This window comes from Pteropus alecto, unplaced genomic scaffold (assembly GCF_000325575.1).
Source record: "Pteropus alecto unplaced genomic scaffold, ASM32557v1 scaffold121, whole genome shotgun sequence".
In the NCBI taxonomy this organism is placed as follows: Eukaryota; Metazoa; Chordata; class Mammalia; order Chiroptera; family Pteropodidae; genus Pteropus; species Pteropus alecto.
The window spans coordinates 4,658,703-4,685,184 of NW_006434369.1; the positions used below are offsets into that span (position 1 = coordinate 4,658,703).

At 35.7% G+C, this 26,482-nt stretch overlaps 1 protein-coding gene across 1 annotated transcript in view; it reads left to right on the forward strand.

Annotated features, from left to right (window-relative positions):
- Positions 1-26,482, forward strand: part of KIF13A (kinesin family member 13A) — a 175,878-nt gene that overhangs the window by 83,124 nt on the left and 66,272 nt on the right. Inside the window, 4 exon segments of the mRNA XM_015587289.2 lie at positions 7,335-7,395; positions 21,103-21,195; positions 22,071-22,251; positions 24,896-24,983. Coding sequence (XP_015442775.1) covers positions 7,335-7,395; positions 21,103-21,195; positions 22,071-22,251; positions 24,896-24,983 — 423 coding nt within the window.

Sequence of the window (26,482 nt, forward strand, 5' to 3'; positions counted from 1 at the left end):
ATTACTTCCCTGTAATAGAATGTGAGATCCTTATAACTAGGACACTCTTATTTCTGTCCTAACTAGCTCATAACAACTACTCGGTAAATGCCTATTAAATGAATGCAAAGATGAATTAGTTCTTTGAAGAGATACTTCTCCATGTGCCCTTAGAAATTTGAACTGCAATATAGAGTAGTACATTCCACAGAGTAGTTGTTTCCTACATTAGACTGAATTTTCTGAGATCAGGAACAATTCCTTACTGCTTGTAGATGTGCAGCAGATGCTGTTGTCTTGCTTTGAATCTTTAAAGTGCTTTGACATTCTCACAGTCAGGCAATATTGACTGTGTAATTCCAGACATTGTTTGGTATGCATATATACCAAACAATATGGTATGCATATATAGGCATGCATAAAGAAAATGATAAGTTATATTGTGGAAAGATAGTAGTTACTTGACAGCTTTTTTAATGGGAAGATGGTATCCATCAATAGAAGTTGCCAGTATTAAGGGTGATCATTCTGGTACTCTTCCTTTGGTGCCCAGGAGCAGATATACTCAGACACAGGCGGGAGTTAGTGGTGGCAGAGCTGCTTTTGCAAATATCAGTGGTGAAGACAGTTCTGTTGATCAGACAGACTCTCAGTGTTGGGCTTTTCCTTTCAATTTCAATCCAGCTTCTCCAAGATGAATGAAGATAACTTCTTTTAAAATGATTCTTCACATCTCTGATATTAGAAAAAAGATGAGAGAAAAGTGTTGAAAGTTGGCATTAAAAAGAAAATTTTAACACGACATGAATATAGTACTTTAATATTTTTTTGTCTGACTCAATTCTCATAACACAGTGTGATAAAATATGAACAATTTGGCATGTGTCTTTTAATTTCACTCTTAAATTGACAAAGTTGAAAAGTAACCATAAAACATTAGACACTGGCAAGTCAATATTTATAAAATGGGTGGAGAAATGGAGGTTGGTGGAAAGATCTTGGGCTCAGTTTTCAAAGTAGTTAGTAGCCAAAACAGACTCTTAATAGCAGCCAGGTCTGCAGATGTGAACAGTGCAAGGAGAGGAAGATGACAGTACAGAATGAGAGGAGAGAGACACACTCTTTAATGCAAACAAAGCAAGTTCACATAGAGTTAGAGTGGGGTTTTATTTCCCCAGGGGAAGCCCTTTTGATTCTGGATTTAGGAGCTAGTGTGTTTTGCATTAATGCTTTTGACACCAAACTCAATGATCTGTAGCAACTCTTCCACTCATGGCCATATGGACCTTTTTTTTGCCTTTTCTCTTTTCTCTGATTCAGCAAATCCTGAGCACTAATTGATTACTTCTTCTGTACCTGTAGAGAATAAAAAAATGAATTGGCACAGTCCTTAGCTCAGGAAACCTCTCAGCTCGAAAATGTAAAGTACCTAAGATGGTGCCTGCTACATAATAAATACTCCATATGTGGTAGCTGTACTATTAACTGATGAGAGGAGCCCATCAGTAGATACTATTAGTACTGATAACACTAGCTGCTGCATACTGTCACTACTATGCGCCAACATTGTATTAGTTGACATTTTGCTTAAATTCCCAGTCCTTATTCAATGTAAAATGTGCAATTATTTAGGTAGACTGCATTAGAAAGGTGGAGCTCTCAACTACAACAGCACAGAGAAGGGAATAAACACTTCACAGAGAGTCAAGGAAACATTATCAAAGATGACATTTAGGTAGGTCTTGAAGAATGATTTTTTTTTTTTTTGGCAGGGAGATGAGAAGAGGAAGGCAGAATTCTCTTACACATTTTCTTTTATTTTTTCTCTGGATTTCCCACTGTATTTAATACACCCAGAGGATTTCTTGGTCATTGGTGGAAGCTCTTAGAGCCGATGAGATGGTTCTCTCTTTACATGATATATGGATAAATAAGGGAGCTTGCTTCTTTCTTTTTAGGAAATGGGCGGGAATTTAATAAGCACACAAATAATATCTTAAGGGTGACACCAGTCTTGTCACTTCCACAAATGAAGTGAAAATGGAGACTTTGACAAAGTACTTGTTGTGTTTGCTACTATACAGCAGCGCTGCTGAAAGATTCATACTCACTATGTATACTGTTTTAAGCAGCCATCATGTGAAAATACAGATTTACAAGATCATTAATTAAAGGGTAATTTACCAGGAAGTTGCTAATAATAGACAATAAAAACATTAGGAAAACCAAGGTCTTGTCCTCTAAGAATGAATAATGTAGCAGAACAAAGAGGATCTCTCGTACGCTTGCTCATACACACACACACACACAATCTAGTTAGATAGGAAATTCAGAGTAATAAGGAATAGTGTCCTTAAAGTTTTCATAAGGGAGTGACATTTGAGATGATATTGAAAGATTTTAATAAGGAGAAATTGAAAGAGAGTGGGCTTTGACTCGCTGTACAAAAAATCTGTTGTACGTTGGGAGATATTTCTTTGCATAAAATTACATTATCTTGAGAAACGTATTAGGTTAATCACTTTCTGCCTAGAGAGGGGTTGTGAGAGTTATTTAAATGATTTTGAAAATGTGCTTTTTTAAAAATTTTCAAGAATAATTATCTTATGTTTTGTCTTTTTAACTAGCCTGTAAGTGATTAGAGAACAAAAAACATGCCTAATACATATTTGAGTACCCTAGGGTACCTAAAACCAAGAAAGATGGCAAATAGGTATTTGTTGATTGCTTTCTGGATTAAACATTTTACAGTAGAACACATTACAGAAAGCATACAATTAGAATGAATGAAAGGATACAGAGGTAATGCAATTGAAAATACTTTTACTACTGCCTTTTCTAGATCAGGAAAATGATTACTGGATCACATTTTTTAGAACATTGATGCCTTCTGGTTCTTCAAGGAACGTACACGATTCTTCCTTTTTTTTTTTTTTTTTAATTGTAAATTGAATTTTGCTGAAATGCCTTCAGAGATTAGACTTTTAGATAAGAATGGAGTTTATGCTGCATTCTGCTCCTAAGTCCTAGAACTTTGCCTCAGAATATAACATTCAACACATTTGCCTTATTAAAAACAGCTTGTAGTAACTTTACTAGCTGTTCAGTGGTTTACAAAGATGCGAAGCTAACATTTTTTAAGAGATTGATGAAGGTGGAGCAGATGTGGACTGCAAGCTGCAGGGAATTAAATGCTGATATGAATTTTACAAGTTGCAAATGAAGAGGAAGGAGTGGGATTCTGAGAAGGTGGAGTCACATTTTATTGAAAACAATGAAGACAATAGCTTTCAGATTTTAAAAACAACTGGAGAGCATCTCTAGTTTTGGCTCTTTGTTCTAGTTGAAGGCTCTTGGAAGGTATGGGTGCCTTTACAAAAAAAGTTCTCATAGTGTTGATTGGTATTGATGAAATATGAAATTTATACTCGGTTTCCAATTTTGATTTATGTTTTTGCTCAGTTATATCCCTTAAGTCCCCCATCTCCCACACTACAGTTAAGATACTGGTGACTTCATAATGAATAGATGAAATAAGCATTTAGGAATGCTAATGAAATGAGTTAGAAGCACATATTTCTCTAATGTGCTGGCTTTGGAAAAATTATTTTATTTTTATTTGAAGTGGTCAGTTTCCAAGGAGTAACTCAAGAAAATGGGTTTGTTATCTCCTTTGAAATATCAGTGGATTTTGTATTAGAAAATGAAAACTTCTGTAAAACCCAAGAAAATCATATCCCCTTTTGTTACAAACCTTATGTCATTAAATTATAGGTAAATTTTGGCCATGAAAAGAAAGATAATAGTTTGTGAACAGTTTATAGTACTAACGAGATAGCTAGAGAAATGATTGGACTACCTAATACAAAGAAATTATAAACATCTTTAAAACTGTTTTAGTAACAGTATAACAAATAATTATTCTACCAATAGTTAAATGATCATTCTCATTTCCTTGCATACTAAAAGTCATATATGATGAGGCCATACCTGTTCATCCATATGAACCATGGAATGAACGATGGTGCGAAAGAGGACCCCAGTGCTCATCTTGTGACAAAATCTGTTTTTCACCATTGATGGAACCAAGTTCTCCCAAAACATGCATCTGAAAGTAATGAAACATCTAAAAACATATCTTGCAGTTTGAACCTCTTCTTATTTATAACAGTCCTCACATCTATTCCATGTTCTTGTCTGCATTCCAGCTTTTTCTGGTATTATGTTTACTTATTGAAAATATTACGTCCAGTGGCTGCTCTGCATGAGGTACTGACCCAGGCACCGTGAGGTGCATGAGACAATGTTTCTGCCCCCAAAGGCTTTAGAGGGGAGATGAGACCCATACTGAACAACTGAGGTATAAAATAGGACCACATGTGAACTAGTGCCGTGGGAGATGCAGAGTGCTGTAGAATTTCATAGAGGAGGTGATCATTTGTTGCATGCATTAAATAAGAATTTTTCTATTCATTTGCTTTGAGTTTTTAGGCAACTCTCTCAGATTTCTGGGCTTCATCTTTCTTACTGGTAAATGTTTAGTAAACTAATAACCATGACTGGTTTGAGGGATGGGCATTCTAAATGCCTGTGATCAAAAGTTTTGAAATTTGAGACAGTCAGGGAGAGGCCGGTATTTGACAAGCACAGAACAGTTGTATCTATCAGTACTTTTCTCCTCTGCACGGTTTTAACACTTTTCTGAATTTTAGGTGGCAAATGCTTAAAATGCAAATTACTTATCTTTTTTATGAGCAAAAACAACCTTAAGCTATTAACTGTTAGATATGAAACTTGGCACAGAATTTGGAATGATTATCATTGAGAGGTAGACCCTAAAAATTTGAGGTTCTAAAATTTCTTTTTATTTCAAGTAGTGTCCTGGGAATGTAAATCTTTAGCTTTTGAACTTTGTATGTAAAATAGCAAACTGTTAAAAAGAAATTTTAGACAGATATGGAAAAATTAACATGTAGGGAATAAATTATTATTTTAGCAACTACTAAGAGGAATTCATTGAGACTGTAGAGGAAAACAAAGATACTTAAAAATTGGAAAAGAGTCTCTACTGGCCATTTAAGGAGAGTTGATTTAGGTCCAAAGGAAAAGAAAATGTCATGGGAATAAACATTAAGTGTTATAGGATGCCATTAAAAGGAGATTGTGGAATCTCCTTTTCTGGAAATGTTTAAAAACAAGACAGATCTTCATCTCTCAGGAGAAGTGTTGAAGTTCAGCCCTGCCTAGAGGTGGAAAGAATAACTGAATTACACCTGTGTGGTCTCTCAAGTCATTGGAACAGCCCTCTGAATGCAGTAAACATTCCACACTCTGTTGGCTGAAACTGTTGTTTCATCGCTGTTCATTTTAGCCTTGTGTATTGTAAGAACAGAGTGAATGTTTGTATAAGTAACAAAATTGAATTTGGACTTGAGATTGATGATGTAAGTTGTGTACATACCTGGATCAATTTTAAAATCATTAAAATACATGTAGTGCTGAAACTATTCAGAGCACAACTTAGTCTTGATGATGTAGCGAGTATCAGCTTTCATGTAAGCTCTCAATGCCATTATTCATTCAATAAATAATTATAAAGCAGCTACTTTGAACACTGCAGGATACAAATACAAATCAGGTATGGTTCTTCCTTTTAAGGAATTTAGTCTACCAGTGGAGATAAAACGTATGCACAGATGACATAAGGAGGTTGTGGAATCTCCTTAGCACACATGATAAGGGAAAAATAGAATAGTTGGAATAAATATCACAAAAATAGGATTAAACAGTGTTATGAGAGTTCAGAAAATTGGGAAAGCTAATTCCTTGGGATTGAACCAAGAAATGCTCCCTGGAAGAAAAATACATTGAACTGGGCCTTAAGGAGTCTGAAGCATTTTGAAGGGTAAAAATGAAGAGAACACCAACAGAGGTGGGATTGTACCTTGTAACACTAAAGTGCTGACAAGTCCAGCTGAAGCATAAATAAGTCAGGGGACATAAGCTGGAAAGGCCTCATTGCAGTCAGTCTCAAATGCCAGGCCAAAGTGCTTGGGTTTTGTTTGCTTGGAAATGGTTAAGCATTAAAGGGTTCCTGTCCATGGCAGATTTGTAATTTGCTGTTTGGACTGCAAGGGGGAAAAGGCTGTAACAAGGAGCCCAGGAAAGTAGCCGCTGAGTCAGGGCAAAGTTTACTAAGAGGTACATTGAAAAACACTGGTTTCAAGGCATGTTAACAGGTATTACTCAAGAAAGGGTCTCCTCACCAAAATTAACTGGAGAAATAAAAAGGTAAACAATTAAATGGGTTTATTTGCTGCAGGACTTTTCAGAGCTTTTAATATTGAGATTTTCAGACAGAGCAAAATATACCATGTTTTAATATTTTTTCATGGATTGTCTCATGAGCAAGGGGTCTCCAGTCCCTGGGTGCAGACCCGTAGTGCTCTGCGGCCAGTTAGGAACTGGGCCATACAGCAGGAGGTGAGTGGTAGGGCAGCGAGTGAAGCTTCCCCTGTATTTGTAGCTGCTCCCCAGCACTAGCATCACCGCCTCAGCTCCACCTCAGATCATCAAGCATTGGATTCTCATAGGAGAACCTGCCAAAAAGGTTGGGGACTGCTGCCTTAGAGCACACTTTAGGGAATGTTGCCTCATGTATTTGATGATGATGGCTAGAACATGAGTGGTGGTCACATGCATGGGAAACAACAATTGGATAACAGTTTTTAGGCAGCATCAGCCATTCCTGGTACATAGTAGGCGTTCAGTAACTATACTGGACATCAGTGGATACAAGCATGAATTACTGATTTATTAACAATACTTAGTCCAAGATTGCATGCTGAAACAGAAGAGGGAGTGGAGTCCAAAATGGGAATGTGGGAAGTTTTAAGCTTTGGCTATGCTGGAAATGGTAGCATCATGGAAAATTAGGAGGAATTGGTTTAAATAAAAGTCGATTACTTTAGTGTTTATTGAAAAGCTGTGGGAGATCCGGCTGGAGGGTTACAGCAGATGCTAGAACTGTAGAATTGGAGAGAAGTCAGTTGTTTTTTCTCACTAAATGTGTCATTAAACATTTTTTTTGGTTAAGATGTCTGCTTGTTTGAATTTTAGATAAATAGCAATTTCCATGTACAACTTAACTCTGATGTAAGTAGATAACCATCAATGTAGTCTAAAAAGAAACTTCAGGGTTAACAAAGCAGCAAACCTGTAGTGTTTTGTTTTTTATTTTAAAATCAGACAGTACTAGCATCCTCATCTTCATCAGTGAATTTTATTTTTTGCAGTCTGATGTACTCAAAGAAGTTAATTAATTTTTAAGTTTCATATTTTTCTGTTTTATACAGGTATTTGCCTTTGATTATTGCTTTTGGTCCATGGATGAATCTAACACTACAAAATATGCTGGTAAGTTGGCTTTCTTTCTGAACTTGACAGTTGGGCCTTTGGCCTCCTCCATTATGTCTGTCTTTTTTTAAAATTATTCTGGAGTTCTGTTTTTCCCATAAAATTCACACTCATTCTTTGCAGTCTAGTGCATGGGCTTGGGAGTCAGTCAGATTGATTTCAGGATCAGGCCCAGCTACTACTTGCTGAGAAGCCATGGGCAGGTTTGTTTTTTTCAACCTCGTTAAGCTTCAGGTTCTTCATTTGTAAATGGGATATTAGTATCTTCAGAGGTGCTCCAAGGGTTAGAGATAATGGGGAACCACCTCAAGCCGCAAGTGGTAGCTGCGGTGATTGTCACATAAGAGATTTAACAGGCTGTGCCTTGTCGTTAACTTTCAGGGTGCACACTTCTACATAAGCAAAGCACAGTGCACTGTTGGTGTCCAGGGTCTGCTCAGGACGAGTGTTCTGAAGCAGTCAGTGGTGCTGTGAACGAGAATTACACCTTCCATGGGGAAACACTGCCTCCTAGCCCCACATTTTGCTAATGTTCTTTCCATGAGGCGTTTTATCCCTATTCCAGCACAAATGATTGCTAATTTTGTTATTTGTGATCGATCACTGGTAAATCTTAGCCTTTCCTAGGAGTTAATCACAATTGCTTTAGCCTAAGAGAGAAGCATTCGTTTTAGTGGAGGAAGTCTTTGATTTCTTCTCTTCTGATTGTGTTCCCCATTACTTTATAACCTTAATGAGTATTTTCTCTTTATTTTTATATATAAGAATATCTGCTGAATGACTTTCCCATTTACTTAAAAAATAAAAAACATGAAGGAAGAACGGAGAGGATGTATATCTTAAAAGATTAGAAGGGAAAAGGAAAGAAGTTACTTGCTTGTAAGGAATGTTATTGATAGCCTTTTCCTTGCCACATAAAGCAAATTTGTTGAAAGTTATTTGCTATATATATTTTTCAAAAGTTAAGAATTTTGAACTAGGAAAATTTCTTCATTTATTCACATTGGGTAAATTAGCCTTTCTTTTGAAAACATCATTCCTGCAACTTCAGCAATGCGTTTTATTAACACAAATAAATAGTTCTTAATGTAGGTTGTAATTTATCTTTTTATCTGTCCTTTGGAACTTTAGATAATAAATTCTAGAGAACTGAAACAATCTGCCTTGACTGTTAGCTCTGTGGATGTATTTTTGTGCTGGGTGCGTGATTTTGGGTTTAAATAAACAATAAAACTAAAACATTTCCTACTGTCACAGAAACAAATGAGGACAAATGCTGTGACTATGCAAAGTCCAATCTCTTTCTCTGTTCAATTGATGTGATTGAGGCTACAACCAGATATATCGTCCTGAATAAGAACTCTACTCATGCAATTCTCACATGCTTTCAAGGATCCCTCATCACTTATAGATAAAATCTATACTCTTGGGATGTCATTTAAAGTTTTTTATTATATAGCCCCAGTCTCCCTTCCCCACCTTTTGCTCTATGGCTCCCCACATCCATTTTGTGCCTCTGCTCGGTGTTATTGTTTGTTTTTCTGATATAACCCAGGAAGCCAAAAAGTCTCAGAATAGTTCCTTAAGTATCCTTGAAACCTCTACTGTGTGTGCAGCCTAGAAAGCCCTTAAGAAATTAAAAAACTAAGTTGGAAAGCAAAAGAATGCTTAACAAACAACAGTAAACATTTTGAGATAATATTTAGTTAAACTCTAAATTTTACAGATTTTAAGTACTGTGGAAAACCCAAGGGGAAATAAAATCTGGAAAGACTGCATTTGCCTAGAAAGGCATCATAGAGGAGGTATAGTTAAAACTGGATATAGAAGGTTAGCATAGGTTTAGCCAAATGATGGTATAGAGAACATCCAGACAAGAGGAAGCATCATGATATCAAGAAAAGTACATGGGCTCCAAAGTCAAATCTGTGTTTAAATCTTAGGACACCCTCTTTGGTTCTCTTACTTCAACCCCTCTCTGAGCTACAATTTCTTTTCTGTCAAATGGGTAATATAGAAATGATAGTACCTGTCTCATATGTTGTTACAAAGATTAAGTAGGTAACTTAACATGCTGATTAATGGAAGGTGCCCATAAATGATACTTCATTTGGCTTTTCCATAACTGAAGATGTAGAAGTAGTAGTGAGCATGGTTGTATAGCACTGGTCTGAGCAGAAGGTACATCTTGGGGGAAGCAGTGGGAAACCCAGTTTGTACATGCTGAGTAAAGCTAAATAATAGGAAATGGTAAAAACTAGACTAAGAATTCAGACCGATATGGTAAAAAAAAAAAAAAAGGAGACCATTGGAGTGATGTGGTTAAAATAATGCTTAAGGAAGATTGTTTCTTTTCCACATTCTCCATCAATGCCCATAAAGACCATTCTGGCCTTCTGCAGTATCACTCATGTCCTTGAATGTAGAACAAAGTTGTTTTTTTTTTTTTTTTTTTTTTACTAAAAATAACTTTAAATACAGACGATAAAATTCAAATGTGAAACTCAAGATTTCTGTGCCTCTTCATTACAAATAGTATGCTCAGAAATACTTAAAGAGATAAAAATGATATTTAAACATACTGATAGCCTAAAATTTACTAAATTTTAGTTTGCATGATCACATCAAATACCATGATCCAGTTAGCCCTGAAATAGGATTCTCTTGGCTTATAGAACAATATCTACTTACAAAATTGGGGGAGAAAATTTCTTATTCTTTAGATTTCCCTATTGTACAAATATTGTGACTGACCACGTAGTCAAAAACTAAAATTCTTGCTTGCTGTTCTCTCAGGTTTGTTTTCATTTATTGTAAATAATCTGAGTAGTAAATACATTACTAGTAGATTAGTTGATTGGTAGTTTGATTTCTTTCGCTGCATTAACAAATAGCAATTTCTTCTTCTTGTGAATAGAAACATTAAGATAGAAGCATTCATTCTCTGATGGGAAATAGAGGAAATGGAGAAGGAGAAGCACATATTTTCTGAAACCAACCTATTTTTCAGGCTCAATGAATAAAGGCATCATTGATACTGAATCAGAGCTCTTAAGGCTGCTCTCAAAACCTAGGGAGACAGAGGGCAGGAGAGGGAGAGAAAGATAAGTGTGTGCATTGAAAGAGCAAAGAGAAACAAAGACTCTTAAGTTTCATGTGATATATAAAATGTTAAATTCTCAATTATGTTTCTGTTGTGCCACTTATTAAAAGCTATAGCAAGAGCTACTCTCAGGCTTTCTGATTTAGAAATACAATAAGTAGGTCTATAGTACGTTTAATGGCATTGCAGTTGGTTGGTCGGAGTGGTAGGAGGCCGTGAGCTCTTAAGTCAGACTGGGTTCAAATCCTGGCTTCACCTTCTATCTGTGTAAGGTCGGGTGAGTTACTAATTTCACTTTGCTTCTGTTTTTTCATAAGCTAAATAAAGATAATAATTCTGATCTGACAGGGTTGATTTGAGGACCAAATGACCTGTTTATGTGAAGTACTTAAGCCCTTACCTAGCACATAAGAAAAGCCCACATAATATTTAGCATCTTTATTATTGTCACATTGTAGCAGGAGTAAGGATAGTAACATCAGTTCTTTGGAAAGAGACTACATTGTACTGGTGTTTAGGAGACCTGGTTTTGCCACAAACTGCTAAATATTGGGAATCTATGTTTCCTCATCTGTGAAAGGAGGAGATATGACCTAGAATGATCTCAAATCTCTTCCAGCTCTCTGATAAAACATGAATCAGACATTTTATGCTGGCCACACAGCCATCAAAGTGGCCTTTTCAGAGGCAAATCAAAGGCTTGTTTGTTAAGCCATTTGAATTGCATTGAATCATGCTTTGAGACATTTTACATTTTAAATATCTCTTGTTATTATTATTACCTTTTGCCTAGGTAGTATAATAATGCTTGATGGCACATAATTCTGAGTCTTTAAAGCCAAACCTTTTTCCAGGGCTAAGAAAAATACAGAAATAACCTGCAGAATTGGGGACCCAAAGCACGACATTTCTACATAAACCTGCATCTTCCCCTGTAGCCCCACATGTACACATAGACATTAATCCACATTTAGGATTATAAAGTTATTATGTTATAGTGAATACTAATAAACTTGAGAGCATCATAACAGATAATAGGTCTTTGTAAATATTCAAATCACTATTGATTTCAATTAAGGATTTCTCAACAATAAAACCACATTTTTTATCACTGCCTAAAATGTGTCATGTTGGTAAATAACAGTGAATTTCAGTAACCTTGCATTCAATTTTCTTTCTTGTAGGGGAATATTTTTCATAAACATTTTTCTATAAACTTTCATACCAAAAAAAAAATCAGTCTTGTGGTAGCATATCTGGGTATCAGTGTGGACATTAACATTTCTTGGCCTGAGAAATTCTAAACTGTTGACTTAGAAATCATATAACAATTCTTGCCATATGGCATGTTGCTCAAATTTGCTGAAGCCATGCGTTTTTAGGCATTGTTAATACCCTGCAATTCAGGAGAAAGGTTTTAATTTCTGCAAACGTTGCTTTATAGTGCGAGGGGACAGTTGAGTGTCTCCAAGCCCTGGGCTCTTCCTCTGAGAAGGAGAGCCATGTTTGATTCTATTCCATAATGGCAGATTTTATGTGTTCAAAGGTAAAAATGATATCTGTGTCACATTGTTTAACCGTGCATCAAAATTTATATTCTAAGCTGACAGGAGGCAAAATATAACCAGTTTTTTAAAAAGTTCCAAAATAGTTGTTTTAGCATCTTGTACTGATTATTTTAGTATTCGAGTATATATGAAGCACTAGGCAAGTGTTTTGCACAGAGTAAATATTCAGTAATTGTTAGCTATTAGATTTATCAAAACCATGGTTTTACCTATATTTATGAGAAGCAGTAGTGGTTGACTACTTGAAATGTTTGTTAGAGATTCATTATAAATAGCGCATCTTATCTTAAAAGACATTTATGTAACAATCTACAGAATCTTTCTAGATTTTTCTTTTACAGTCTTTTACAAGTTGTCTCACTCATACCGAATTTGACAATTCCTTTAGTGACTCACCCTTATCAAGTTATTTCTAAGCATCCGACTTAGCTATCTTAGAATCAGCAGTTCTCTTTTTTGCCTTTAAGTAAATTATGTAATTACAGAGAAGTACAACTAACATAAACCATTTTAGGAGCAAACACACTGACCCTTTGTAAGAATATAACTTAGCTGGTGGGAGTCTAGAGAGTAGCCTCCCAGCTGGGTGATTTAACATACAGTGGGCATGTGTCAGTGTATTTTACGAATGGAGGAGAGAATTGGTTAATTCAGAGAACTGGATAAACGAAGGTCAGTAAAGAAAAATTTCTCTGAAATAAATGAGCTAAGCTAATGTTGTTAATTTTTTAAGAAGAGTTGATAGATAAGCTTCTCTTTTTTTCTCATCTCTATTCCCTGTTTTTTAATCCCACCCAATCCCACCTTCTTCCACACTTTCCTTTCTTTGTCCACATCTGTTCCTTAGAATATTTATTGGCACCCAGAGACATTTCACTTAATTATATTTGGAGGGGTGGATGATAATAACAATAGACAATATAGTTCTGAGCGCTGGGTTCCCAGCACTGTGCGAATCCCTTTACCTGCAGCAGGTCATTTTATTGTCAACACACCCAATCAGGTAGAAACTTTATCGTCCTCATTTTATAGATGGGATTCAGAGACCCTGCTATCTGTGAGAGAGCTGAAAGCAGTGGTAAATGTGGATTTTGGTCAATGACAATGATGTGTGAAGATTCTATGCATTCTACTATAGTCCCAGGCTCTCCTTTCTTCTCTCTCATCCCAAGAGAGGCAGTGTTCAGGAAATCAGATTAGAGTGCTCTGGCTTGGAACCTAGCCAAGAATAATACTAATGGCATTCTCCCTCCTGTCAGAAGTTCTCTAGAGTTCTGAATGCCTGTGTTTGATTTCAGCTTTGTTGTAACCTCCACTCAAGTGCTGTAAATATCATGCACCCCATAGTCCAGAGATATTGAGACAGTGTAAAACACTGTTGAGCAGATAGAAACAAAGAATATTTACTTTTTCAGCAGTTTTTTTTTTTTTATGTAAAAATACCCTCCTGAATAACTCAAAAATGCATTCTCTATTAGACAATCTTCACAGGTGAGGTGGCTTATTTTCTTCTTTCATCTTGGGCACCAAAGCCTGACCTCCTCCTTGGTGACTCAGCCACGTTATCTGGCAACAAAAAGGGAGCCAAGCTTCACTGTCAGCTCATGACTAGTCCCAGCACTGTCACTGGGGTGGAAACATCCATCAGGATGTGAGTCACTCATGCCATGCCACAAGTAAGACTCTCAAGTATTGTAGTGCTGATTGCCCTTGGATATCACCATGGAAGCTTTACCCTCATGACCCAGTTTCTTGGGATCCTTTTACCAGGTCCCTTAATGGCAAAACTTTTATAGTTGATTAAAATTTAAACCTAGTGTCATCTAGTCAAGCCATAAAGCCTTAGTTCCTTTTTCTGAATTCTGTAGTTTTTGATTATTTAAACCAGGTTTAAAGTCACTACATGTGACAATTTCTGAAAATGGCACTATTTGAGAGAGGGATTTACTGAAACCTCATCCGGATTAGGCATTCCTCACCCCTTTAGGTATGTGTGAAGAACCTGTCTGCTCTTGCACTGTCCAGGTGCTCTGATTTGGAGCTGGGCCACCTGCCAGGTTCAGACTCATCAAAATCACTATGGCCGTCAGCCCTGTTTAGAAGTGGAAAAACACCCTCATAAATGAGCAGGCCCCAGAATTCCAAATCACAAATACTGAGCTTACCATTTTTTTTCCACTCTAACTCTAATGAGAAAAGAAAGAAAATAGGAGACTATTTAAACTGATAAAATTATTGATCATGTTAAAATCTTGAATGCTCTTCCAGGTAGCTTTTCAGGAAAAAGAAATATTCTGTCACGTCAGCCTTGCATTGCCTTGTGCAGTGTTCTATTCAACCGTGATCTGTATGAGACTGCCTTGTTTAATGGAGATTGCAAATAAGACAGGGTTATGAACTCCCATTTTGTTCTCCCATTTCGTACAACATAGCCCACTGTGATATTTTACCCATGTGAATGATAGGTGCTTTTTTCCTTCCATCCCTAGTTTCTCTTCTGCACTACACTATTAAGGTCCTGCTATAGAGAGAGAATTACCTTGGGTACCCAACTCTCAGAGTATATGCCTAGTAGTTTTGAGTCCATTGCTCCCATTCCCAGTAGGGACAGATTATGCACAAGTGTGGAAACTCAGGGTGTTAGCTTTTCGAAGATCTGTCTCATATGTGACTCAGGGCAGGGTGGATCAGGTATGCAACTTTTCTTGCAGAAACTCCATACAGGAGCCCTCTGCACTGTTCTGACATTGTGTTGTGGGTTGTGTTGGGCATGCCTGTGTTTTAAGACTTGTCCACACAGTTATAAGAGGTCTAATCATAAACCCCACAGAGGAAATTGGCATCTTGGTCGTGGTTACTCACAAGTGAGGAAAAGTTTGCCCTGTGGATTCCCTGCATCAGTCATGTGGAGCTGACATCTGCAGAGTGGCCATCTCCTCTCTGGCATCGATCCTGCTCAAAAGCCACAAGGCTCTTGGGTTTGACAGTGTTGTGGCTTTGCTCAGCTTGTATAGGAGAGGAGCGAATACTCCTAGATCCTCCTCCTTCCCACAGGACTTCTGAGCTTTCCCTAGTGGGTTGGTTCATGATCCCCTAGACAAACAGCTCTTCATTCTGTTTCAGTGAACTGTGGTCGGGAACCATTTAGGGTAGGGAGAGTGCATCTTTTGTGGATTCCCTGATTCCCACCATGCAGCATAAACAGCTCCTTTTTTTTGTAAACTGAACTTCAAAAAGCAGTTGGCAGGTCATTTTTTCCTATGCTGAAAAGGGGACTGCTGTATTTAAAAAATAGAAATGAACAAAGCAAAAAAAACCCCTTCAGTCTTTTGGGTAAACCAGAATCTCCTTACTCGACCATATAAGGGTCTTGATATTTAATATTTTCTATTACTGAGTGAAGTGTAGCCACTATTTGTGTTTCATAGAGAGCTGATCATGTTAAGGACAGGAGGCTGTATAAAGAGTCTGCAGGATACAGTTCTAGGCTTTGACCATCTGGCCTTTTTTATAGATTTTTCTTATTGTACCAGTGGTGCCCTAACTAAAAACTTAAGTATAACGCCAGCCAGGGATTCATACAGCTAAAAAGGCACCTGAATAGAAAATTAGGGGGAACTCTATAGCATATGTTTCTATTCACAATTGTATTGATACAATTTTACATGTTATTTTTTTCACCCTATAACTTCTTGAGATATCTTAGTGTTATAGAGAATGATCAGTATTTTTTCTGCACTGGATAGCATGGGTTGGCATATCCTGGTCCAAATAACGATATTGGTCCTTCTTCCTCTCCTCATCATCACTCAAAACACATATACCCTTAACACACACACAGCCCTCACATAAAACACACATGCACAAAATGCACCCACATACCATCATACACACCCCACCACATACACACTTGTTCACACACAACTCACACACACCCCTTTCTTTCTCAGTGGAATTTTAAAACTGGGACTTCTAGGGGAGCTAGAGAAATAATAATAAATGATAATAAATGATTCCCTTAAAACTTTTTTCTAAGAACAGAGGCCTTTTATATTTGAAATTGGATTGCCTCAGAGAATTGTTGCAAAGATGGAAGAACTTTTTTAAGGAGAATAATTAAATGATCACCTCCTTCTCTGTACCAGAATTAGTTATAGTTGGTTAAAGATTTAAGGGATGATATTAATAGCTGATATTAACTAATAAAATATAATCTAGACATATGGCCAGGCACTACAGTAAAGCCTTTACGTGTATTGCCGTATTAAATCATACAGCAGACTCAGTAGATAGCAACTGTTATTGCTATTTTACTAATGAAGAAACTAAAAACTTACCCAAGGTTACACAGCTAATAAGGAATAGAGTTTGAAAGTAAAACTGTAAAAGAACAAAACAACAAAGCTAGAAGAATATATGGGTGAATATCTATATAATTTAGGTCATAATCCAAAAGGATTTTGGAAGCATAACTTATACCATAGGTAAAAATTATAAAGGAAAAGATTAAAAAATTGCATATGAAAGACTAGAAGCTTTTGTACAACTAAGAACAACATAGACTGAAAGTAAATAATGGGCTAGGGAAAAATATTTACAACATAAACCAAAGATTAATATTCTTGATATATGATGAGCATTTTAAAATTATTAAGTTAAAGATCATTGACTAAACCAATTGCTTTATAAAAATAAACATAGGACCCAAATATCCAGTTTATTAAAAGAATAAATACAAATGGGCAATAAACTACAAAAAAGAAAATTTTAATTTAACAAAACAAGAGGCTTTTTTTTCCTATTGACTTAGCCAAAACACTATTGGAAAATGTAGAAAAAAATGACTCTTGCATTATAGAGGACTTTTTAATTTGATTTTTTGGAGTTTGCCTAGTAAAGTCAATAGAAAAGTGCACAGGGGTAAATATGTGAGGATAAGTATTGCAGAAAAAGTAAAAGGAAATAATCTAAATATCCTAATATGGAACTGATTACATCAGTTAAGCATACCATGAAAAGCTAAGCAGCCATAAAACAATGTTAAGGTTGATGTATCTTTGCAGAGGTAGAAAAGTGTTCGTTATTTCTTGTCTTAAAAGAGAATAATTTCCCTTGAGGCATAAAACCATATAAAATGTATTCTAATCTCTCTGGAATCCAGTCTTGCTTAGATTTGTAAAAATACACGAACTTGACAATAGTTCTTTGTATTCTTTTATAAATTGTGCTTCAAGTTACTTAAGGATGGAAAGGAGAAAAATTCTTTTCAGAAACACAAAATAATTGTTTTCTACTTTTTCATATTCCATTTTGTGTTTTCCAGAATTTTCCTTGCCTAGTTATAACTAAAATTTTATTAAATGTGTTAAACTTGAATTATCTTCAGTGTGTCAAATGTAACTAAATATTTAGCTAAAAGAACTTGACTTTTTGGAAAGCATGTGTATGTATTTAGTGGAAATCAGAAAGGCTCATTTATTTGTTTGGGGTCACATATATTTTGTTTCAAGTTTCAGGAGGTTACTGTGGGTGTCAGTAAAAGTGTAATCTCTGATTTTTATCAAAATTATCCAATTAATAGATATATATTATGTCGACATGTCTATTGAAACCCCAGTGCCTTATTTATCAGAGGCTATAGTAGTCTTTACGGGCTCATTAGAACTTCAAAAGCCTCTAATGCAATTAAACGTTTTTTTTTAAGTTCAACAAGCAATATTTTGATGCCTCAGTCATCATAAATGAGAAAAAGGCTCCCCAATTAAATACATATTAATCTGAAAACAGCAGTGTCAACAGAGGACGAATTCAGTAAGAGTGCCTGCTGTGCGCCAGGTACTCTGCTAAGGTGCAACGACGACTGTTTTCCGAGGAGCTCATAATGCAGTGGTAGAAGAAAAATATACTGCAGTGTGATGAATTCTGGGAGATCATAAAAGAGAGAGCAGCTGATGCCCAGGGTCACGCAGCATGAGTAACCTATTATGGGTGGGCATCAGCCTTAATGTTCAGGTGCCAATACAGGTAGATCCAGGCCCTGCTACTCACTAGTGACGTGATCCTGGGCAAATGACTTACTCTTTCAGAGTCTCAATCTCCTTATCGATCCATTCCTGGGTATTCAGTGATATAAAATATGTAAAAGGCATTGCATATAGGGCAGTTAATAAAAATTCTCTTCTTTCTTCTTAGTTGCATCAATAACAAAATTATAAAAATTCAGCAGGTCAATTCATATCCTATTTAGTATTTGCAATAATTTATAAGCTAAACTGAAATTTATTCTCATATTTTTATATCCTGAAGAATCCTTTGATCATTTGGTTTATTTTTCATGCAATTTTAGTATACACATCCTGTTGTTTTTTTACTTGACATCACGGACCTATGTCATGTAGTTGTAACACTGTTTTTTTTTTTAAACTTGTTTAAAAGGTCATTCCTACCAAGGAAAAAGGAACATTGTGATTGAAAGAACATTGAGAAAATAATTCCTCATAATTCCTTGTAATTCCAGCCTTCTCAGTATTGGGAGCAGAAATCAGAAGTATTACGTTTCACTCCCTGATACAGGAACAGATATCAACTCTTGATTGGTTAATGACCTCAGGCTCTATGTAGGCATGGTAAAAGCTTTGACCACAGTGCTTCTCTGCAGTTGAGTCCTTTCATCAATTCAAGTTCTTGCCTTTTTTTTTCAAGTTACTAAATATAAATTGAAATCATGAATTAAGGTCAGGATTTTTGACCTAGCCAAGTCTTAAAGTGTCTTGTCCCCACCGTCACTCTACTCCCTTCCTGGGAGTTGGTTAACCAGTGTAGAGGATCAAACATGATTGCTCCATTCATCTGCTTGTGACAAGAAAGCAGTGATTTTAGAATGCCTTGGAATGGCACTTCAGTCTGGCTGAGAACCGTGATCCATCTCTCAAATCTGAGCACGGGCGGTGTTTCATTCCTAATCTTCTACACTACAGGGCCCAGTTCCAGATTTAAGACCTACCTCTTGGCATGGGCCTTGGGATTACATGTGGAATAAGGAAAGTCCTTTGAGAAACCATATGAGAAAAAAAATATTGATGTGTATGAAAGATCAGCAACAGGATGGGTCAAATATTTTCTTAGTGAGCACAAGACCTTATCATTTTTAACTGTAACATAAAAGCAACCTCGAAAGTGTGTGTTTAGTGGATAATAATTTTGACAATACCTTATTCTCAGAGTGTATATGTGTGCACACACACATCTTTAGGTAGTTTTCATAACAAACCTGTGTGTTGAGGAAAGCCTCTTACTATTTAAGAAAATCCACAAGTTCTGCCAACATGTTTTAAATACCACTTAGATACCAGGCTGTGTGCTGGATGTTAGAAGTCAGAAATAAAGAAATAAGGTTATATAAATTTGGTATATTTTATTCTCCATTTTTTTAAACCTTAGTACTCATAGACATTTCTCTCTCACATTCACACACACTCACACACACTTTTTGACATAAGTTTTTACATTACATGTACAGTCCGAATGTGACTTTTTTTTAACTGAACAGTGTTTTTGAACTCTAGCATTGTTTACACACATAATTTTTTTTTTTACTTGTAATATTCTATCATATAAAATAGTCACATTGTACTTATCCACTCCCTTACTAATGGACATTTAGGTTGATTCAAACTTACAATACTATAAATAATGCTGCCGTGAACATCCCTTTACATGAGCCCCTTGTGGTAGTATGTCTGTAGTGTAAATGCTTCATTGTGGGTCAGAGTGTGGGCATATTCCCTTTTATAGGTGCTATGAGGTTTTCCTTCACAATGGCTGCATTCATTTATTCTCCCAACAGTAGCTTATTAAAATACCTTTTTCCTCAGTCTAACTCTATTTCATGTCAGAATTTTATTTTTCACCAATATAAAGGTCAAAACTTACTCTTGTTTCTTGTTTACACACTTTTAAGAGTCCTATTCTGCATCCATGCTATGTCATAGTATAACAAGGGGCTGCTGAACTCAGATCCAACTTTGCAGAAAAGAAAAATATACACCCAGAAGCTTATTTTATGTTGCATTATTTCCAAATGTGAAAGGAATTGTCATGTAGGATAAAAAGGTTAAACTGACTGATTCTTTCAACAAACATTTATTAAGCATTTTGTACTAGGCACCAGGATTACAAAGATAAACAGATTATAGTCTTGACATCAATCAGGGGGTTCTCATTACAGTGGAGGAAAGTATTTAAACCAGTAGTTTCTGCAAATGCTATAATAGGGAACATTCTAAGGACTATAAGAGCACAGTGGAAGAAGAATATTGTTTTAATTCTCTGATGCGGAATGAATGTTAAAAAGTCACCAATTTCAAAGGGTAGTAAATGCCACCTAAGTGTTTAAAAAGATTTTCATACTTTTACTGTTCAGCTGGATGCTACAGATACTACCATAGTGTATATAGCACATGACAGAGCACTCCCAAGAGCTGCAGTAAGCTGTAGATAGGCTCATGGAGGAGAACTTGTCTCCAACCCACCCATGGGAACACAGGTGAAAGGTGCCTGTGCTCAACACATTACCTCCACCAACAATAAACAGTTTCTCAGCACCTGGCAGGTATTTAGCACCATACTAGGTGCAGAGGTGCATGCACATACCATAGTTTCTGCTCATCGCAAGCTCAGAATCCAGAATGGTAAATCAGAGAATTCGTGTTTAGTGACATTTAATATGAACTCATGAGAAGAGACTAAACCAAATTTTATGGCTGTGTCCATATGGAAAGAAAACTTTAATGCCTAGAGAAATGTCTTAGAAGGAAGCAATGGGTAGAATCATAAATTGATCCAGGTATGGAGTTATAGTTTAGAAGAGTAAATAAAATTGCATTTGTTAAGCTTTTAATACTTATACTTACATATAGTAGACATGCAATACACTTTTAACATCTTTTTGGATTGAAAGAATGCCAGTAACTGGGACTTAGTTATTAATACAAATGTGTCAAGAAAAAGTATTCTTTTTCTTTTGTTTTTTTTTAGGTCAAGAAGTAGTTTTCAAATGTCTTGGGGAAGGAATTCTTGAAAAAGCCTTTCAGGGGTATAATGCTTGTATTTTTGCATATGGACAGACAGGTAAGTAGCTGCTTTTATTTCCAGCCAGTCATATTAAATGTGCATTTCTTAAAAGAGAAATAAAAACACTTAGGGAAACAGCAGAAAAAGGCTTCTGACTTTGTGGGTTTAACTGAATTAGATGATCAGCAGTAACCCTCTTTTTGACAATTTAACGGTTTTGGTAATTGAGTAACTTTGGTGTTAATGAGCAAAGCTAGTTTCAAACTATTAAATGTCATTTTCCTAAATTATAGTTTAACCTGTATTTGAACTAGAAAAATAATGTTCAGTTTCTCAGTATAAATGTCATAGTAAAAAACTAAAAAAAAAAACACTTAGTATCATACTATACAGAAGACTCTCACTAGGCTACAAAATGATGATAGATTACTAAACCTAGGCTAGTGATACAGTTGGTTGAAATAAGCAAAACAAAAACATACTAGTGTCTCAGCCATTACCTCTCTGAGCACCATTATTTCTACTCTAAAGTTGGAATAAATCATAACACTGCCTATTGTCATATCACAGGACAACTAAGAGACTCAAGACAAGAGAATATATATCAAAGCACAACAAAATATTTTGGGGGTAAATACTGTTAATATTATTTGATAACATATAGCTCATATTTACTATACATACTATTTTTAGTGGTTATATTTATACACATCGACCTATAAATGAGGTGCCCTCTTAATGTCACAATGAGAGTCAAACCAGAGGCCGTGAGTATAATAAAAAGAATAGTAGCCTTGTTGGCCGAAGGCAGAGTTTGAGGGACACATTTGCCACTTCTGCTGTGTGACCTTAGCTGATATATGTAGAAAAATTGTATGATTATATTTTGCGTCCTTTTCTACCCTCTTTTCTTTCCACTTTCAATTCTCCAGGCTCAGGAAAATCCTTCTCCATGATGGGCAATGCTGAGCAGCTGGGCCTTATTCCAAGGCTCTGCTGTGCTTTATTTAAAAGGATCTCTCTGGAGCAAAATGAGTCACAGACCTTTAAAGTTGAAGTATCCTATATGGAAATTTATAATGAGAAAGTTCGGGATCTTTTAGATCCCAAAGGGTAAGTTAGTGGTTGAAATTAAGCTTATACAGAGGGTAATAATGTTAAATGATCCTGAAGTTAAAATTGGAAGTGAATATATTTATTTGAGCTCTTGATCACTTCTCTGGTTTCACTTCACTTGCTGAGAAATCATCAGCTCTCAAAGTCTGTTGGTATACCCAGTATACATAGTTTATGCTATCTTCATGTATAAAGTTGTTTATATATGCCATTTTTAAAAAATCATTTTTACTATTGGTATTATTTTTACCACCATGGTTTATTCATTAAAATTAAGTTTAAAATGACCCAGTAGCCTTTCCATTTATGTCAGAAAGCAGCACCTCTAAACTGAAGAGAAATGGTTGAAGGATCGCAAAGACCCAGCCTACGCAAGTCGTTTTCTTCCCAGGCTGTGCATTGGAATCACGTAGAGGGTTTTTTGAAGATACACTGGTCTGAGCCCTACCCACAGAGACTGGGATTCAGTAGACCCCTGAGAAAACCCAGGCATCTATATTTTTAAAAACCAGGTGATAAAAACCAGATGAGTTAGTTTATGCAAGAAGGAAAAGGCCATTTACTTTTTTAATTAAATTTTCTTACTGATTTAAAAATAATATATACTTATATAAAATTTAGAAAATAGGAAAAATGTAAGAAGAAATAAAAATGACCTTTAATACCACCACTCTTAATATTTTGACGCATTTTGATCCTGTGTTTCAAATTTATGGGGTGTGTGTGTGTGTGTTGAGATCATTCTCTAAATGCAATTCAATATCCTGAATATTTTGTGTAACATAATGAACACTTTCTCATGTCATTAAAAAATATTTTAAATGCTTTTAGCGGCTGTATAATCAAAGGTATAAGATTAAAATTATGGGTGCCAAGAAAGTGACCCAATCATAGGAAATGTTTATATTTACTTTAAAGTTATGAACTATTTAATGCACATGAGAGAACATTTATAATACGTGTAAAGTATAAAGAATAATAAAATCAGTGACTGCCCTATTCACCATTTGGCTTAATAAGTGGAATATGACTAATATTTTTGAAGCCCCATATATGTTCCTCTTGGATCCCATTCTTCCCCAGGGTAACTACTATTATGAATTTTCTGTTTCTCATTATCTTCCTCTTCTTTATAGTTTACATATAATTTTGCATAATTTTCAACTTTGTAAGTGACATTATAGTATATGTGTCCTTTGGTGACTTGCTATTTTTCCCCTTAGTGATTCATTTGTTCTGATGTGTGAAGTAAGAATGCATTAATTTTCACTACTTTTTAGCATTCCATTGTATGATTATAGTATAATTTTTTTATCCCATCTCCTGTCATTTGTTGTGTGGTTTTCACTTTTTATCATTATGGTACTCCTCTGAGCATTCTCATACAGTTCTGGTTTTCAAATGAGGGAGTTTCTAGAATTGTGGGTCACAAATACTGAATCTTCAACTTTATTAGGCACTGCCAAACTGTTTTCTAAAGTGGTTGTGGCAGTTTATATTGCCAGCATCAGTGTACAAGAATTCCAGATGTTAGACACCATCACAAGCACTTGGTATTGTGCTAGATTTACTCTTTCATGCTCATGAATACCATTAAAGACTCTCTGGCCGTGCAAGCAGAGTGAGCTGAGTTCTAAATCTGTGTGTATCAAAGTATCTCTCTTGCAGACATGCATTTGGTCTGCCTTTGTTTAGAGTGCAGCAGAACTGCTCATCGTCATATTGAATTTTTCATCCTTAAAATAGTTTCTAAATAAGGTTACTTTGTAGGGTTTTTCTAACATTAAGTGGGATAACTCTAAAGTTCTTAGGGAACAATGCCAAGACTTTGGGAAGCACTCAGTGGTCCTTTGTTCCTTCTTTCCATACATGAGTGATGCCAAGTGTTGACTCTTGATTCGAGAGGTGATTAATATTTGATGCCATGAAAAAGATGACATATACAACATGGTCATAATATGTATAGCTTTTCTTTTAATCTCAATTATCTGTTGATAAGCTATTCGGATGGATATCCAACCATGTTTGCCATTTAAAATTCAAAAGAGCCCTAAAATCTTCACCAGCAGAGCCAATTCTAAATGTAGGATAAGTATCAGTAACTACAAACTACTTCTGTACTATAATATCACTTTCTGTATAAAATTGCCAGCATAGAAGCAGCGTAAATCAATACAGACTTGAAAAAATTAATTAAAAATAAAATACTTAAATATTATTCATTACTTGGTCAGAACTTTAAAATATTATATACTGAGAATGTGCCTATTTATAAAATAGCCTTAAGGTTAAATTCATTCGTGGCATGTTTTTTGCTTCGTTTTCTTTTCTTTTCCTCCTGTTTGAAAACTGAAGTTCATTTGCTAAAGCAACCTCGCCTAGCCTAGTATTCTGTGTGCTGGCTATTTAGTTTGGGAGTAGAGATAGAATTTTTTAAATAGTAATTTACTTTAAATAGAAATCAGAGTATAAAAGACATTCCTCATGCTGTTTTGCTAATGTAAGTAAAATAGATTTAGGATATTTTTTGATCATTAAAAAAAGTTCTTTCGAAACTGCAGTCTTGGTTTATGAGTACTTAGAAAAACCTCCAAGTTTGCTTTGATTCATTCATTCCTTTTTCCTTGTCTACTTCCCAAAGGAGTAGACAATCTCTTAAAGTTCGAGAGCATAAAGTTTTGGGACCATATGTAGATGGCTTATCCCAACTGGCTGTCACTAGTTTTGAGGTAAGTGTTATTTTTTTTTTTAATGTCTTTAAATAACTGGCAGTAAATCAGAGTGTGTGATATTGAATATATTTTTATATGAATGTTTTATAGCATATTAATACCATTCATGGTCTCCAAAACCCAGTATCAGTACACCTCAAACAGAAAAAAAGGGCAAAGGCCTTTTTTTTCACAGTCTTCAACCTGCCTTGTTATGAACGTTTTACAGTGTAGCTGAGAAGCCCAACATTTTGAGCTTGCTGAATATTTTCACTAACACCACTCTCTTGAAACTGTTTTTAAGGTTGCTAGTGATGTCCTTCTAGATAAATCTGGACAAATGTAAACAGTATTTGGTAGTTAATTCCACCCCTCTCTTTGACAGGGTCTCATGCCTTAGTTTCCATTACTTTTCACTCTTCTGTTTCTTCTGTTTTTCTGAAGTGATTCTCTATTGATTGGCCTGTTTCATTTTCCTCCTCCTTGATTTTTATGCCTTCTTACCTCCTGACTTGATGTTTTTGCCCTTGTTTTTATTTTCATTGCTTTGGAAATCTCATAAAACAAACTGCTATCTGTTGCTGAAGAGTGCTAACAAATGAATGAGTGAATACACCCTTATACTTACTTAGTTGTGCTATGTATGTGTTGGTGGCTGGCCTATCATCACCTCGGACTTGATACAACTAAAATTAATCTGTTAGGTAACTCTAGCCATTTAAATGAAGACATTTTTCAGACTTATCAGGGTGATCACTTTGTAAGTTCTCTAAATGTCTAACCACTTTGTTGTACACCTGAAACTAATATGATATTATATGTCAGCTGTAATTGAAAAAAATTTAAAAAAAAATTTTTAATTAAAGCCATTTTCGGTATTAAAGATATCAGAAATAGAGTGTAATCATCACTTTTAAAACACTTAGATTTTGAAATGAATGGAGATTCTCTGGCATAAAAGTGCTAAATCAGCCCTGGTTTGTAGCTCAGTGTGATTGGTTCAGTGTCTATCTCATCCTTTCACTTGTTAGTAAGAGCCAGGGAGCTTGTGATTTATATCCCAGCTCTGCCTCTTACTAGATGTGGAAAAGTTATTTGACTTCCGTGAACTTCAGTGTCCTTGTATGTACAATCAAGAAAATGCTTCTTTTATAAGGTTCATTTATCAAACATTATATAAGAGCCCATAGGTTCCAGATGTTCTGAGGCAGGTGTACGTAGGTGAGTAAGGAGAATTCCCTGTCCTAGAAGAGCCACAGTATTGGAGGAGGGAGGCACACAAGTGGGCAGTAGATCACTGCACACAGTTGTTAAGCCCAGAGAATTAAAATGAAATGAAGAAACTGCTGTCATTATTGAGTATCTGGGGTGCTCAATGAATATTAGCTCTTTTCTCCTTTAGGAACTTGCAAAAGAGAAAAATAGGTGCTTGACAGAAAGAAGGCAATTGCGGATTGGAAAGGATGGGGAAAACATTTCATCCGTAGAAAGTACTGAGGGAGGTGGGAGCTCAAACC